Below are 17183 nucleotides of genomic sequence, written 5' to 3' on the forward strand. Positions count from 1 at the left end.
GAGACTGGTTGGTCCTGAGTTCGAATCTTGCGAGGCGAGGTCGTGGATGCGCATTGCTGAGGAGTCCCACAATAGTACGAAACGGCCGTCCAGTGCTACCAGGTTTTACCTGGTAGTCCACCTTCACTCGACTCACGTTTTCAACTATGGAGAAGTCATTAAATTTACAATCAAAAATATAAAAATTCTGATACATCATTGTTGTTGAGTGACTTAGTCAATTTACTAGCGAAATTTCACTCTGAGTGATTAGCATACAATAAACAGTGATGAATAATATCAAAAATATTGACTGAGATAAAGAGAATAAATCAATGTGAAGCGTACTTTGGTCGTATCATATTGCATTACAAATCAATCAAACTCAAATCTCTCAGTCAATAAAATGTGGCTAATCATCCCGAAAATTCATCTTGATTATCCTATATTAAAAGCTGTTGTTACTTGGTTCTACTAATCCGATACTTACCTGATTTGGAAACCTTAGTTCAATACATCATAATAATAAGTGAAACGAAATCATAATATTTTCAAGAAATAAGTTACTATAACTACATTGTCACTTTTATGCATCTGTTTTTTACAGGATCTGGATCCCTTGTAATAGAAACCTTACTTGAAACTGATTCTGGAGCGTATGAATGTATGGCACGTAATGAAATAGGTACAGTATTAAGCAATTCAGGCCATTTGCATGTACGACGTAAGTCCAATTTATAACCACTTTTTATGACTACACACATACGCATAAAAATGTGGAGGTTTGATTTTGAAACAACTTTTGTTAGATACGTGAAAAAAATGGAACTAAAGTATATCAAATCATAAATTTAAAGTTAATCTAAGACATAAAACTTCAGTATTCATTAATATCCACAACCACTCATAGTAATCACTTATCATGCGCTTGGTGCTGACTAACTTTCAGAGGCAGTTTCCAGAGCTCTAACGAAAAGTCAAGACCAGTAGAGTTCATCTATATCATGCGTAAGAAGAGTAATACCAATGCAACGGCATCGCGATATCACAAGCTGACTCAAGCTAGAAATCCCGGGTTCAGTGGTTTAAAAATTAAATGCCCACTGAGATATCTTAAGGGCTTGGATTCAACCCCTGGTTGGGTCATAGATGCATACTACTCAGACAAAATACTTGTCAAACGCTTTCAGATTTTCAAATGTTTCTCTAGTTATAGGCATTGCGTAATGTACACTTATAGTATTTATTCGAAGTTTGATAGTCTAAAATGTAGATAAATTTTTCAAACGAATCTTGAATGTTACTGGGTTTGACATACCAATTTTGACTCTGTTTAGATTCATTTGTGTACATAATAAGAATATACTTAATGTCATTTAGTGAAAATGAAATTTATATGGCGTTGGAATGTGGTTTCATTGTAATAGTATAATGGCAAAATAAATTGCTTCAAACAGTTTACACTTGACCTAGTTAGATTCATTTATCGTTTCAAAATGTAAAAGGGACATTATTTAGACTCTATTGAACATTAACTATAGTCAAATGAGTAGTGATTAATACTGTGGTCGATTAATAAACAAATATTTTGTAAGCATTCCACAACATATCTAATTCCTTTTCAAAATATATTCGACAATACTTTAAATTGTAAAATTTGAACAAATACAAGATGAATCACTGTTTATGAAAGTCTAAATTATTTCAGCTCTGATAATCAGTATTAAGTTTTGATCAGTCTTCGCTGACATGTGTCATGCTGTGAGGATCACTTCAATTTATACATTTTGTCATAAACATTTCAAATGGGTGATTCGCGACTAGTAGTTGAACCTAATACTCGAGTTTCATCAATTTTTGGACTCATCAGCTAGATGTACTTATGTTTGAGTAGGACCCAGACCTATTAGCTACCTCCTCAAACACCGTTATGTTACACACTGGCCGTACAAATCTTATTATAAACTGGTTATACGTAGGTAATTCGTACAAAATTTATATATCAAAACAGAGTGATCGAAATTCAATTTCAAATATCAACAATGATATGATGTAAATCCTTACTAATATAGGCATCATATATGTCAAAGTAGTGTGTACCTGAATTTAGTAGCTCTATGGTTAACTCATTGACATTTAAGGTAAAGATGACTATGTATGAGTTCCGGTGTCAATACAATCTTTGGAATATTGTATAATCCGCTAACGTATCACAAATAGTTTCAAATGGGAGTCCTAGATTCCATATTAACTTGAATACAAATATTCCATTAAATTTATAAAATGCATTCAAATATTCTTTTTTGGATTTCTCAGATTACCATTAATAAAAACAAAAATGAATACTTTTTTGAAAAACCTTTCATCTGTCGATTGTAACTTGATACTTTACTATTCTTTTTTGTAAATTAACTGCCATTATCCATATTAGTTTAGTCAATACTGAAACTATGAACTGATAATTGAATATTGTCAATACGAAAAGATTCTCCGTAGTCGAAATTTAATTTTAATACGATATTAAGCTTACTTTTCTAGTTAACGTTCGTGAAGACAAAATAAACTTGTTTACTTGGATGGTTGCACGCAGTGCCGAGCCACCTAGACTAGTGGCCACATTGCAACTTGATCGATAGCATTCGATCAGCACTAAGAAGGACTTGACACGCATGACATTGATCACCACCCAGTGATCAATCAATTGTGATGGTTGTTAATATTAGTTTAAGGTTTAAAGTATATTCGTCGTCGATTACCGAGTTTTTATGATGGATCATTAGAAAAAAGGAGGAATAAAAGACTATTTTAAGATATTATGTGACTCATCAGCGATTTGTGCTCTACAGCCCTACCAGTAGTCGAACTCCGTAGCTTTAGATCTAATAGTGAAGTTCTAATAATTTTGCTATTGAATTAAAATACTATGGTTTATATTTCCGTATGTTTGTGTGGTAGTGAGATGAGCATCTAGTGTCTTCACTAATATCTATCCGAATAATCTCAAAATAATAATAATGAATTACAATTGATTGTTCAATTTTGATAAGAAGAAATTGTAATCTACTTAGTTGTTAAGACGTTACTTTTGTCTAATGTAACTGAATTTCCTGTATGTATGTGACAATTTACTCTCATCAAAGTTGTATTGTTTATGTATGACAAATCTACATATTTCTTCCAAATCACTTGAAACTTTTGACTAACCATTAAGTTAGGATTCTGAAGTTACTTTGTGAGAATTTAGTATTAACCGAGAATAATTTTTATCAGGCTGCTTTGAATTGAACAGTACTGTATTGTAAGCGAACGTAAAATAGATGCATTTTTCATTATGAGAACTTGAAATAGAACAAGTGTGTTTTCATTGGTGTCCACTGCTAGTAAATCTTGAAATTAAAAAAAAAAAAATTAGCCCGAATGTATATATACCACTTTTGGCGACAGCGATTTCCCCAGAATTCGTTCTTGAATTCATAAAACTTTATGTAACATCAAGTTTATTGAGAAAAGAGTCTTGATTTTTAAGAATAAAACACCAACAGATCGTAACAAAGTTTTTTCCGATGAAACGGTAAAGTTTGACACTATGATTTTTTTCTTTGAACTCTTCAAGAGGATAAGGTTGATGTTTATAGTATGTACAATGAACAAGAAAGAAATCATTGTCATAAAGTTGAATGTTATTCTCTATTTTCCCAAAATGTATCTTATCCAGAAAACTAACTTGTAATATCGGTTACTATGTTAAGCCCATATACTTTATTCTAGATTCTGGACAGGCCATTTAATCTATTCTTCTTGAGTCACGTTTTGACTTTGTTATTTATTCACTTATCAACCCTGATTGTTTTTATATGAGCATATGTGTATGCACTTCTTATCCTATTCATCACATATCTGTGACTTAATTTTATCTGGCTATAAATATTGATTAACGCTTGATTAAATGGAGTTGGCTCACACGCCTACGCTACTGCGCGTCCTTTTGTTTCGCTTCGTTCGCTCATCTTTCGCTTCGTTCGCTCATCTTTCGCTTCATTCGCTGCGATTCTCTTATTGTCTGTTCTGATCAACGAGTGTACAAAATATACATATTCACACATCCATTCTTGTATTTGACTTATTTAATTCCGTTATTCACTAACGCGGATTAAGTCAATAATTATATACGACGATTGACGATATGTATATTTCAATGACAATCAGATATATGGTATAACTGGAGTCAGACCCCGGGACACTAAAACCTAATCACTATTACAATAAGGTATACCTAACTTATTTGTTTTCAAGTTTACTTGCACATAGTTGATTATGAATATATATACAATACATAATGAATGTCAAGTTATGAAATGGTTTACAAAATTTACATTTTATAGACAAAAAAATAAATTTAAATGTGAATTCATTTCCACTCTTTTTTCTATACAGATAATCTTACAATTGCATATCATTATCTTCAACAAAGAGGCAAGTTTACTAGAGTAACTGGATGGGTCTCATATATATTCGCAATTAAAACACTTATTAGATTTCACTAAATGGGATATGGTTTACTAACATAATGATAACTGTACATTAGATTTAATATAAAAAAAATTAAAGTGATCTCCTAGTGAATTGATCCTCTTTCAGTCATCTTCTGTAGACGTGTTCTAGATGTTTTGTAAAATATAAGACTGACTTAAATTCAAATCAACACTATCAACAGTAATGAATGGCTAATTCATTACTATTATCCTTGGACTTTTCAAAAGTTCGGTAATTTGAGCCAAGATCGATTATGACCTTGAAAATTCAAATCCATTTTAGAATTAGTTTTCATTTGTATCATGTATTATAGCCGTACTTCGTTGAAGTTATTCATTGTTAGCGAAAAATTCGAGCCCATTCTTATTTCCACAGATTTCATTAATGTTACAATTAATCTTAAATGAACTCGTATTATGAGAGCTTTGAAAGTATAGAAAGATGTATTGAGCACAGGTGGCTTCTTCATCTCATATAAACGTTGAATAGAAATGTTTGAACTACTTGATCTTAAGATTTTTCTGATGAATATACCTACACTTCCATGGAATATCAGATCCCATTAAAGATGATATGTACCACTGAGCTATAGAAAGAATTATAAATTAATAGTACAATCAGGTTTATTAATTATAGTACATACTGAATATTCATTGTACATCACTTAGAGGATACCATTACAGAAAATTATAGTTTCATTTTAATTCTTAGTTTTATAGTAATGGTTTGTACATAAGCCACTCAAAAGAATAACTTGACATTATTTTTTCGCACTATCCTTAATAGCTATAATCTACTTTTTTTGCATGTAAAGTATCAAGCACACACTCAAACACAAAAGCTGGAATGATTGTCTGCACGCATTCGTATTTATATTTTGAATGATATCTTAAGTAAAACAGTAAGCAAGCTTGGATTGTTTTGCTTGAATGATTTGCTTATTAAATTTTTATATGGTTCACAATGTTAATTATTGGTAAGTGTAATGTAGAAACTATTGGTTAAAATGCTTTTTTATATATTCATCGATTATTTATAGGCATTCAATTCCCACCGACAATTAATGAAATGCCTGATAAAGTTGAAGTATCTTCTGGTAAAGGAACAAATTTGACTTGTCGAGCAGGAGGCTTTCCAATACCTATGGTTTGGTGGTCAACATTAGGTACACCAGCTGGACCAAGACCTTCAGGACCAATTATGCTATCTGAACGTGCTTTAACAGAGCCACAACCGCACGAAGCAACATTACGTTTAACAGATATCACAGAATCATCTGGTTACAATTGTATTGCAAAAAATGGTCTTGGTCTAGTAAGAAGAAATGTTAGTGTGATTGTAAAGCGTAAGTTGACATTTAATAACCTGAATATTTATGCTAATATTATTTGAATTGACAGTTAACATCGGATAAGAAATTAATCCTGTATCATGTATTTTATGTTGTCAGTCATCCATCGATCACATTAGATGAGGATATGGTAATGTCTGAAATTTATCTAAATCAAATTATTGACTACCGGGTTTTCACTCAACAACATAAAATCACCACGGTCTACACAGAGTACGGAAGTACTAAATTCAAACGCATGAAAACTTACATTCTCAATGTCGAGAAGCAGTTTTGTTACAAAAGCACAGTAAAATTTAGCTAAATCCCATTTTCAGGCCAACAGACATTTTAAATATAACGATGACATTGAAATCCTATTTCAGTTGCCTCATCTAGTTAAAATGACCTGGACAGAAATCCTGTAATAAGGGCCTCGGCAAACTATAATCCACTACTTATCTGTCGTTGTAAAAAATATAACAGCTGGACATTGTCCTATAGAAGCTCACGTACGATTGAGTTTGTTCACATTTAATTTGGTTAAGCCATTTTGTTAACTTATTTAACGGACAGAGCCATTCGTACAATAACTACCTATCTATACTATTGTACCTCTATTATTGTTGCACTTGTATTTATATGTATGTTTGAGCATTGTTTACTGCCTACGTATATATTCATTCTGCTAGCCTTAATATTAGTCGCTTGATTGGTTCGATGATTCATTCATTTTCATATGTATATATATATGTGCATTTTAATCCTGTTCGCTGACTCGTTGACTCTCACATTCGTTCTTGACTCGATCACTCACTCTCTCATTTGACTCGCACTCTCACTTGCTTGCTTTTGGGCACTACTCTTTCATGTTGCTTAGCGTGCCTGTAATTTTGGAAATCTATGCGTGGTTCAATAATAAACGCAATCAACACTTCGTATTTGCCTTCTGATTTATACGCCGCTGGGCCGTTATCGAGTAACGGCTATCAGAACGAACAATATACGAAGTTTAAGGATAATTCTGAATACCGACCATCACAGTTCTTTTCTACTTTTCGATTTCTTTTTCCAATATATAAACTAAACATGCATTTTTCAATTCCCGTAGAACTGGTGATCATTAATCGCAAAGATACTGCCTTATCAAATTCTCCGAGTCGGTTCTTTAGAACTTTCAACGAAGGAATTTCCACAGAGAACAACATACTCCGACATAAAATTTCCGTGTCTGATTATGTTTGCTTAAAACTTAAACTAGTGCAATTACTATAACACATCGGTTTAAAAAATGGCTATACCATAAATCACTGATTTCTTATGTGAATCTTAAAACTGTAGTGATTTTTTTCAAATTAATGATATTATTAGACGACGATAGTCAGGGTTTCATAATCGAAAGCTGTGAAATGTTTCTCAATAATGGTGAAGTGTGTGGGAATAACAGACATTAACAACAGTGGTACTATTGTTACCCACCTAGTATAATCAAATGTACACTGTTGACAAAGATCGTCAACAATAAGTAGGTTCATTTGACTAACATTGAGAACTTCATATTTGCTCGTTTATGCATGTTGTACAACAACACATTGTACTTGATAATATAACTACAATTTTCATTGTTTACAAATTAGACTATTATCGTGGATGTGCACTGCTGAGGAGTCCTACAATAGGAAGAAACGGCCGCCCAGTACTTCCAGGTTTTCTACGGTGGTCTAGCTTCACTTGACTAATGATTTCAAGTATATATAAGAATTACGTAAAATCTCCACAGAAAACCCCCTAATATCAAAGTCTTAATGATTTACAATTACAACATAACTATCAACATGAAATAAGAAGTATTAAATTCAGCTTTAAATTTGTTTATATAAGAAATACTTCAGAGAGTTTAATCTACTTAATCCTTTAACATTGACTGAATGATTACTTACTATCCAAAAAAATCAACCATGAATATGAATTTAAACAGCTTGAAAAGTTACTTTTGCAAATATGCTACATTTAACTTTTACAGTCTAAGGTGACATAATGATGCATCTTAACTCTGTTTGCCTGGCAAACTATTTCAACAGATATAATAATACAATAAAATTATTTATACTAAACGTTAGCATAACTATCACGTAGCTAATCGTAAGAAAAATTTGGATGGTTTTTCTGCGGAAAACTTTACAAACACTGAACAAATGGTTTTTAATTTAGTTGGTTCATCGTTGAAAGTAGTTCGTAGGAAACCTTGTTTATTCTAGACTTCATGCCAGTTGGTATCCATCGTCATCGTGTTATTCATGTAATCTTCAAGGAACGGATGATCGTAGAAAGATTGGCAGTTGACATGCTTTTTAGGTGCAACTACCGTTTTGTACATACCTATCAATTCAAACATTACTTAAAATTTAATCTTTTCAGTTGTGTCTTCATTCTTTTAGAACTCCCTGCTCCACCGTCAAGTCTAGATGCACGACCAATTGGCAGTACTTATGCTGTATTACGATGGCCACCAAGTATATCATCTGGTGTTGATTCATACACTGTTAGTTTACAAATTGATGATGGTGGTTTAGGTGAACTTAGTCGACGTCAGATAACAAATATCGATCCATCTGAAATGAAATCAGAAAATTCGTTTAGTTTATTAGATACAAAGTATTCTAATGAAAATCCAATGATTCTTTATAATCTAACTGGTCTTAGTCCATTTACTTTATATTCAGCTCAAGTTCACGCAGTTAGTCGAGTAGCTGGTTTGTCATTACCAAGTGATTTAGTAAAATTCCGTACAGCAGAACTCGGTAAGTTTACAATGATATAATATTTAAAAGAGCCTTGTAATCGAAATTGTCTTGTTTTTATTGTAACAGATTTTTTTTCTAAATTTGATTAGTAAAGGATTAGGTTCTTCCTCTATTAAAAAGGATCAAATATTTCATTGACTATTATTGAAGTATTCAAACCCTGAAAACTTCGGTTTTTCAACTATATATCTACTTCAAAGCAGTATATTAACTTTCAAAGCAAAATCAAATTGTAATGCTTGTGTAAAATTTGTAGTTTTCATCCCCGGTAACCTGACAAATTTTTTTTAATTCCTAGAAAGTTTTATCTAGGTTTTTCAGTAATAAGAGTTTTGTTATTGTAATACAACCATATCAATATGATTAAGCATTTCATACCATCAACAATTTGGAAGAATTTTTCCCTTTTTTATCGAAATGATTATTAGTAGTGAATAATCATAAATGATATGATTACTTACTTACTTACACCTGTTACTCCCAATGGAGCATAGGTCGCCGACCAGCATTCTCCAGCCCACTAGGTCCAAGGCCTTCCTTTCTAGTTCTATCCAACTATTGTTCATTCTCCTCATGTCTGTCTTCATTTCTCGGCGTAATGTGTTCTTTGGTCTACCTCTTGTGAGGGCTTGCCTTGTGTGTCCTATCCACTTCCAACGCTTCTTCCTGATTTCTTTCTCCGCTGAAATCTGGTTTGTTCTCTCCCATAGTAGGTTGTTGCTGATAGTGTCTGGTCAAAGAAATGATATGATTGACATAGTTAAAATTAATAACATGTCTTCATCAAATACAAACAAATATCGATGAAAAAATTATTCACTTCCGCAATTTTTATATCTAAATATTTTGTATTCAAAGACGGCTAGTCATGGAAATTGAGACGGAAAAAATGACTAATTTTTTGAATCAGTCAAAAACTTGACCAAATAAGAAACGTTAGTGAAAAGAAATTGGAAAAAGTAAATAATATCAAATTTGCTTTTACTTATCAATGAATAACTGAAAGGACAAGATATTGTCAAGCCATTTTCCAGTTACTAACTATTCATTATCATCACAGTTGAATGCACGAGTCGATCTAAGCTAGACTACCATTGAAAACCTGGAAGCATTGAATGGCCGATTTGTCCTAGTATGGGACTTCTTAGCACTGCTCATCCAAGATCCCACACGTGTGACTTGAACGTAGAACTTTCGGTTCCGCACGTGAACGTTTAAACTTTAGACCACTGAGCCGGCAACCAAAGGTGTCAATATCTAATTTCAGTCGATCGATGATCTTGCACAGCCATTCATCCATTGTCTTTGGTGGATAACTGTCTCACACCTGACATAGATCGACTCATGAATTCAACTGTCAAAATAAATAAAAGATTAGTGATAGAAACACATTGCACGAGTTACTGATATACAGTTCAGCAAAAGTGTCTTCCATCTAACGAAATCAATTCAAGAAGTCATGCGACCGTCTAGTTAGTTATTCTACATCTAGTATTCTGTAATAAGACGAAAAATTATTGCGTTTTTAATAGGGTTACCAAAAATTAGGTGTAGAATTTAAGTATAGAATAAAGGTACGGGGTAGGCAAAATATAATAAGAATGATAAACAGATACATGAAAGATGATTTTCAACTTGATAAATGTAAAGCAAACAAAGAGGAGGCGAACACATCTCAAAAACATACTAACCATAGGATGCTTGGATAATAATGAAATAAGAGTTTGGACACTGTTACTAAACATATAGACTAGACATGAAATGATGACTTACCATAAGGTTGTTGTTATATCTTGTGGCCGAGTGGATGCCTAGTTGATGTGTGGTTTGATGAGACCGCCAATTAGGGAGCAGCGAATTATCGATTGGAACAGTGACACACGAAACCGTACGAGCAGTCTAGAGTACGTATCGGCCCTGCAATCTGCTTAGCCCAGCCAGTTAAGTTCAAAACACCGATAACAGCCTCAGTGGTATGAATCATTGTATTTCAAACATACTGAGTTTATATACCAACCAAACAAACCATATCGATCCATAAAATAGATAATAACATTTGTACAGTATTTAGCCGAATGTGGCTGTGAATAGTAATCAATAAACTGATGATAACTCAAGGATCGTATAATAATAGTTCAAAGGTCAAAATAAAGTTAGTGATAAGAGGAAACGAATATGATTAGGTTAATTACAATAGGAAATATACACATTATATTGACCAATAAATAGTCCTCAAAAGTTACCATTCGTAATTCTCTTCGGGATACAACAGTTGTTACTTTCTTCAGAACTTCCTTTAGAATTTTGTGTTGATTATGTTACTCAGATGAACAATCAAAACTCCACAACCAAACCATCCAACTCAGAGAAAAAACAATACCTAAATACTCCACCTGAGCTACAAATCTTTTCTACAATCCCATTAGTTTTATATAGTTGAGATCATGAGTCAATTGAAGGTAGACCACCATGGAAAACCTGGAAGCACTGAACGGCCGATTTGTCCTATTATGGGACTCCTCAGCAGTGCGCATCCACGATCCTGCACTCGCGAGATTCGAATCCAGGACCTACCAATCTCGCGCCAGATCACTTAACCGATAGACCACTGAGCCGGCATCCAAAAGTGTTAATGTCTAACTTCAACCGTTCCACGAAATTCAGCAACCATTCAACAATGATTTCAATGTGTAACTATCTCTCAACAGACCTGGTTGAACTCCACTGGTTACTGCTTCTCACTAGAACTCCAGGAAATATTTCATGAAGCCAGTCACTAGTGAGCATATGATCATTATCAGAAAGGGGTTTGGTGGAGATTTTAGTAATTTTATATAGTTGAGATCATTAATCAATTGAAGCTAGACCACCATGGAAAACCTGGAACCAATGGTAGGTCCTGGGTTCGAATCTCGCGAGTGCGGGATCGTGGATGCGCACTGTTGAGGAGTCTCACAGTCGAACGAAACGATTACTTAGGTAAACTTATAAGTTCTAATGAATATTACTTCTACGTATTAACAGAAAAATCTATTTTATCAACTAATCCAATAAAATTAGAAAAAAGTCTGTCAAGAACTATCTGTCTGAAATAATACAATGATAACAATAGAACTTAATGATAATTTATTATTACTATACTTGAAAAGCATAAATTACTTGCCAACAAAATCAACTCTCACTTAATTAGACAATAACTTAAACAATGATCCATTTTATTCTTACCACCATTCATTATTCAATAAATTAATTTATTATTCAATTATATTGTCATTATTATTGTTGTTATTAACCTCAAATTTATATTCAATGACCAATATTACTTATGTAATTATTGTCATTTCTTCATCATTCAACTGATTATATTGTTTACTGTCATTATTATTATTATTATGATTAATAATAATACGCCCAGTTATAAGCATTTCATCAATCCTTAGTGACATTTTTATTTAGACTACTTACAAATCATGTAAATCTGTCTATGAATAGATTTGGATACAATCAAATAATTGAGTACATGGTTGAATATGGGAAAAGAGACATGAGAATATAGAATGATATTGACAATAATTAGTCTATCATTTATGATAGCTATAATCATTCATTAGATTGAGTATTTTATTGCCATACATATACATATACACAAATAGACCAATATGTATGTATATAATAATCTATTTACTAAGAACAACGTTATTAGTATCAGTTTGCTTGCTTCTAATTATTTATGACTATATAGGACATTATACATTAAGAAGAGATTTGTTCCTATGCAGTTTATTAAATTTTTTTTGGTTTTTATCAGATTCTAGTTAACAGATTGTCCAACTGTCACCGGCTACCGAAATATTCAATACTTACATATATGATGTCGAATAAATGTAAATATATAATAAAACGGGGAAAAAAATGAACCAAATTATTTGAGTCACGAGTGAATTAATCACTATGTAAAACTACTGGTTAAATAATTTTCAAAATAAAATCAGTAGTCCCTATGCGAACATAGTTTACCGGATAAATAAGAGAACTGAACTACTAACGTATTTGATGACATTGAAAGTGTAGGATTTTCTGTATTTTCTACACCCAATTCACCGTTTGGATTATTCTCGAAGTTAAATTTAAAGAAATCAGATCTTGAACTTGTGCGAAACGAAACTATATTGTTTCCTAAAACTTTATAAGATGTTGGCAACAGTGAAAACAGTATTGCATGAAGTATATCTATACAAACGAGTAGTGGTTTAAGGGAACAAGAATGAAAAACCTCAAACTTTGTGAGGTAAACCTTCATTGTCTCGTATAATATTTGTTAGACATACTATGTAGAATAAACAAAATAGTCGAGACAAATGATAGAAGAAATCATTATTCTTTTCAGGAATCTACTGATTAGCGAACTGATAAACAGTGAGTATTCACTGGTAACCTTAGTGTATTGCTGAATTTGAAGGGAAACACAGCTAAATAAAATCTTTATTGTAACTAACAGAAATTGAATAATCTATATCTCTAGGTTTGAATAAAGTGTGAACATAATGAAGAGAATTATAATCTGAATTCGTAGTTTAACTAGTGCAAATATACAAAATAAGGATAATAAGGTATTATTTCAACATGATTTACCATAATGTGTTAGACTTAAAATATAAATAAAGGTAAGAAAGTCCATAGAACATCATACAAGTACCAATTAAATTCTAGACTTAGTTTTGTCAGTACACATTGAGAAGTTTCATCATATACTGAGGATCTACGAATATCCAGGCATTTACTTCTACTAATCAAATTAAAATGACAAATTATACATCGTCGTGGATTAAAATAAAAATGATAACGATGCTCCAAGAAATAAACATCTTACCCATTGAACAAGTCGATGACTATCTAAATTCGAGAGCTTAGCAAATTATGCGTTGGTGTTTGAAGTTATAAGTAATACTTGAAAGTCTTAATGCAAAAATATCAACACAAAAATGCAAGTACATCTTGCTGACCAGTCTGAAATAGCACAAATTGTGCATTCTATATTAGATTAATAGCAAACAAGCGAATAATTTTGGAATATGTAGTTTGAAATGGGTCAGTAAACAATCTTGCACATTATTTTATTCACCAACCAACCTGCACATTGTAAATTATGGGTTTGAGACTAAGTAATAATTGTCATATATGATCAAATTATATCATATTGTTTCATTTAAATCTAAATATATATGTATATACCCAAACGAAACCTATAACGTCTGGTTCTTTCCTTCCTTTGTTTTTGGTATAAAATAAAATGTTCTACTCAATCATAAATTAGAACAGGATTTCTCCTGGTCTCAATAACTAATAGCTAATAAGAATTATTACTAAACGCAACAATATGTTCGTGTCCATGAATTTATTTTCATACCCCTCTATCTCTATTTCTTATTCTCTCTTAAATATAATCTCAATTTTTTTTTAAAAAACGCCCACTGAAATTGAAATATGAAGCTAATCTAATCATTCATTAGAGAATAGAATACTGATTTTCATATAAATTCTTATTCATTTTAAAATAAACTATTCAAGACCATATTTATTATACTTAACAGTTGAAGAAAATGAGAAAGCTAAACAGTATAGAGACTAAAATGTCTATAAAACTGTATGATGTAGCTAGAAGTAATAGTGTGGTATGTGTTACTGATTTCGATATTAGTATTATGTATCATCAATCGAAAGTAGAACATCTGACAGCAGAAAGTTACAAAGATAGAAGACTATAAAATGAGGACAGTGAATGATTGCTGTGGGAATGAACAAACAGTGAAATCTGAGACGATTGATTGACATTTACAAAAGAAACAGTCAAGTTTGAAACAATTGATTGATACTTTGCAAATGAAGTGTTTAGTGTATAGTTCTCAGATTTTACTAAGAGATTCTGTAATTGTGTATACAAATACATTTGGTTGTCCTCACTTGTGTTCTCGTTCACTGCAATAGTAGTTGTACAATAGAATCATTTCTACTTCAGTTGTTGAAAACATTACTTGAAATTCATTTGTTAGCATATCTTACCATATCGTGAAAAATTTATAAATTAAAGGTAAACAAAAAAATAGCGTGAATTGGATAAAAACATGAACTCAACTGATACTTTTCTCTCTCGTCATGAAGTCGAAGATAAAGATCTTACGTAGAATGGCATTCAAAGCTCAGTAATTAAATTATTAAACTAACAAAATACAACACCATCAAATTAGTTTATTTACTTACATTTTTCATAATAGAAAATTAGTTACTCAATTTATGCATTCAATGAGTTAATACATACAGAATATCTCATTAAAATATGAGAACCATGTAGTGAACAGTTAATTTGCAAAATAACAATCAGTTGTCTCAATTTGACTGTTTCTTCTGCAAATATCCGTCCATAGTCTCCGATTATAATTGTTCACGCATTTTCGTACCGATTGCGTGCCGTTCCCGTTCTCTTCATCTACCGAAATACATTCAGTGCCCGACCATTACCATATACTACTTACGTGGATATCAGTAAGCCCCACCACACTCGTTCCCCCTTTAGAGCATTCGTTCTTGCACCGTTCTTCTACGTCGACAGCACCAGCTACAGCCAACGCCGCCCCACCAGAACACTCCACTAGACGTCACCTCTCCGCACCAGACTGCCCCAACTAGCACCTCAACTCCAGACCCGCAGCAGCGTCCGCAGAACAACAACCTTCCCCCTCCTGGTTGGCAGCGACACCAAATGTAGTGAATGAGAACACAAGTAGAGACAATCGGATGTATGTATGTATGTTTCCATTTCAAAATTGAATATAATTCTGAACAATGTTCTCTAGTGGAATCCAAAGTGAAGGTTTAATCAGGATGAAAACATCTAGATGTAAATGTTGCTCACTTTTATTGTTTACTTGTTTTGAAGCCGACTAGTAATAAAATTTATTTGTCTTATGTCTGCATAACGTAACCGAAAACAGAACAACTTTTCAGACAAGTGTGAGTCATTTTATTGAACAAAACTATATAATTTTGAGTAAAATACATAACAAAATTAAAATTCATTCAAAACAGTCACCATAAGAATTGGATTTTGTAGGTCTTTCATAAACTTATGAAACTAACTTTTGGTTAGCAGATTTTCCAACTTTCCACCATATCAATAACTATCAGTATAGGCTTGTGCAGACTGTTAAGTTTTAATTAAGATCATGAACTGAACTGAGTTAAAACTCAATAATCTCCACAACCCTATACTGATAATTATCATGTGCTCAACAGTGACTAGCTTCGAGAGGTAATTCATGGAATTCCAGTAAGACGTCGTGACAAGTAGAATTCAACCGTATCAGGTGTGAAGTTAGACATAAACATGGTTTGATTCCGGCTCAGTGCTTTAGGCATTAAGCATTCGCGTGTGGAACCGAAGGTCCTGGGTTCTAATCCTACGTGCAGGATTGTATTTGTGCACTACTGAGAAACCCCATACTGGGACAACACAACCGGTCAATGCTTCCAAATTTTCGACGGTGGTCTAATATTGGTTAAATCGTGATCTCAATATCAATAACTTTCACTATTCATAAGATCATTAAATCCTGTAATAAGCACTGTAGCAAGTTAACTTTGAAATTTACGTGGAAAAAAGGTTAAAAAACCAATTCAGTCATATATACGTTTTATAAAACCACTCCATTGTTTACCACATTTCTATCGCTCATCATAAATTTTACACTCACCTGGTTAGTTATTACGATTTACACTCAGTATAGAAATACAGAAACAGTCCTATTTTTATTATTAAAAACTATTCGAAATAGCACAGTCTACAATAAATTTTCAATTATACTGACCAGGTATTATGGTGGTTGTGGGAAAAAGTAACTATGCCACGAATCCGTATTCTATTTCCAAATTTAAGATTTTAATGATATCATAAGCAATGATGGATAGAGGCTACCAGTGGAATCCAGGACTCGTGTTTCGTCCTATTTGGGACTCGTCAGCTGGATGTACCTGCATCTCAACACCAAGTGAATATAATGACATCATTTTTCATATTAACCATTGCTCGACAAATATTGGGAATTCATAGAGGATATGGCTTGAAACATTTTTCACAAATGATAGAATTGATTTTAATATTAAAACTAAGCTACAGTGGTATAAATTATAAACCTATTCAAAAAGTTGTATCATGTATATAAACATTCAAATGAATGTTGAGCTATTCATTTAAATAGTTCTTAATACTTTGTTTGAATTCTTCGCCCAACAAAAAATCGAATATTAAAATGAAATAAATCTCATAATGAAACTGTCGACAAAACTATACAGAAATAACCTATTCATTGTTAAATGTAAATTTTAGATCAGGAGGGGTTTTGTGGAGATTTCTGTATTTTAATAGTTGAAATCATGAGTCAATTGAAGCTAGATCACCATGGAAAACCTGGAAGCACTAAACGGCCGTTTTATGGATGCGCACTGCTGAGGAGTCCCATAATAGGACGAAACGGCCATCCAGT

General features: G+C 32.6%; 1 protein-coding gene across 1 annotated transcript in view; it reads left to right on the forward strand.

Annotated features, from left to right (window-relative positions):
* Smp_134190 (putative cell adhesion molecule) overlaps nt 1–17183 on the forward strand; it is a gene marked incomplete at both ends in the record, with an annotated part of 77710 nt that overhangs the window by 43598 nt on the left and 16929 nt on the right. The window contains 2 exons of the mRNA XM_018800023.1: nt 5552–5857; nt 8281–8643. Of these exons, the coding sequence (XP_018653878.1) occupies nt 5552–5857; nt 8281–8643 (669 nt within the window). The remainder of the gene's footprint in view (nt 1–5551; nt 5858–8280; nt 8644–17183) is intronic.

This window comes from Schistosoma mansoni, chromosome W (genome assembly GCF_000237925.1).
Source record: "Schistosoma mansoni strain Puerto Rico chromosome W, complete genome".
Taxonomy (NCBI): domain Eukaryota; kingdom Metazoa; phylum Platyhelminthes; class Trematoda; order Strigeidida; family Schistosomatidae; genus Schistosoma; species Schistosoma mansoni.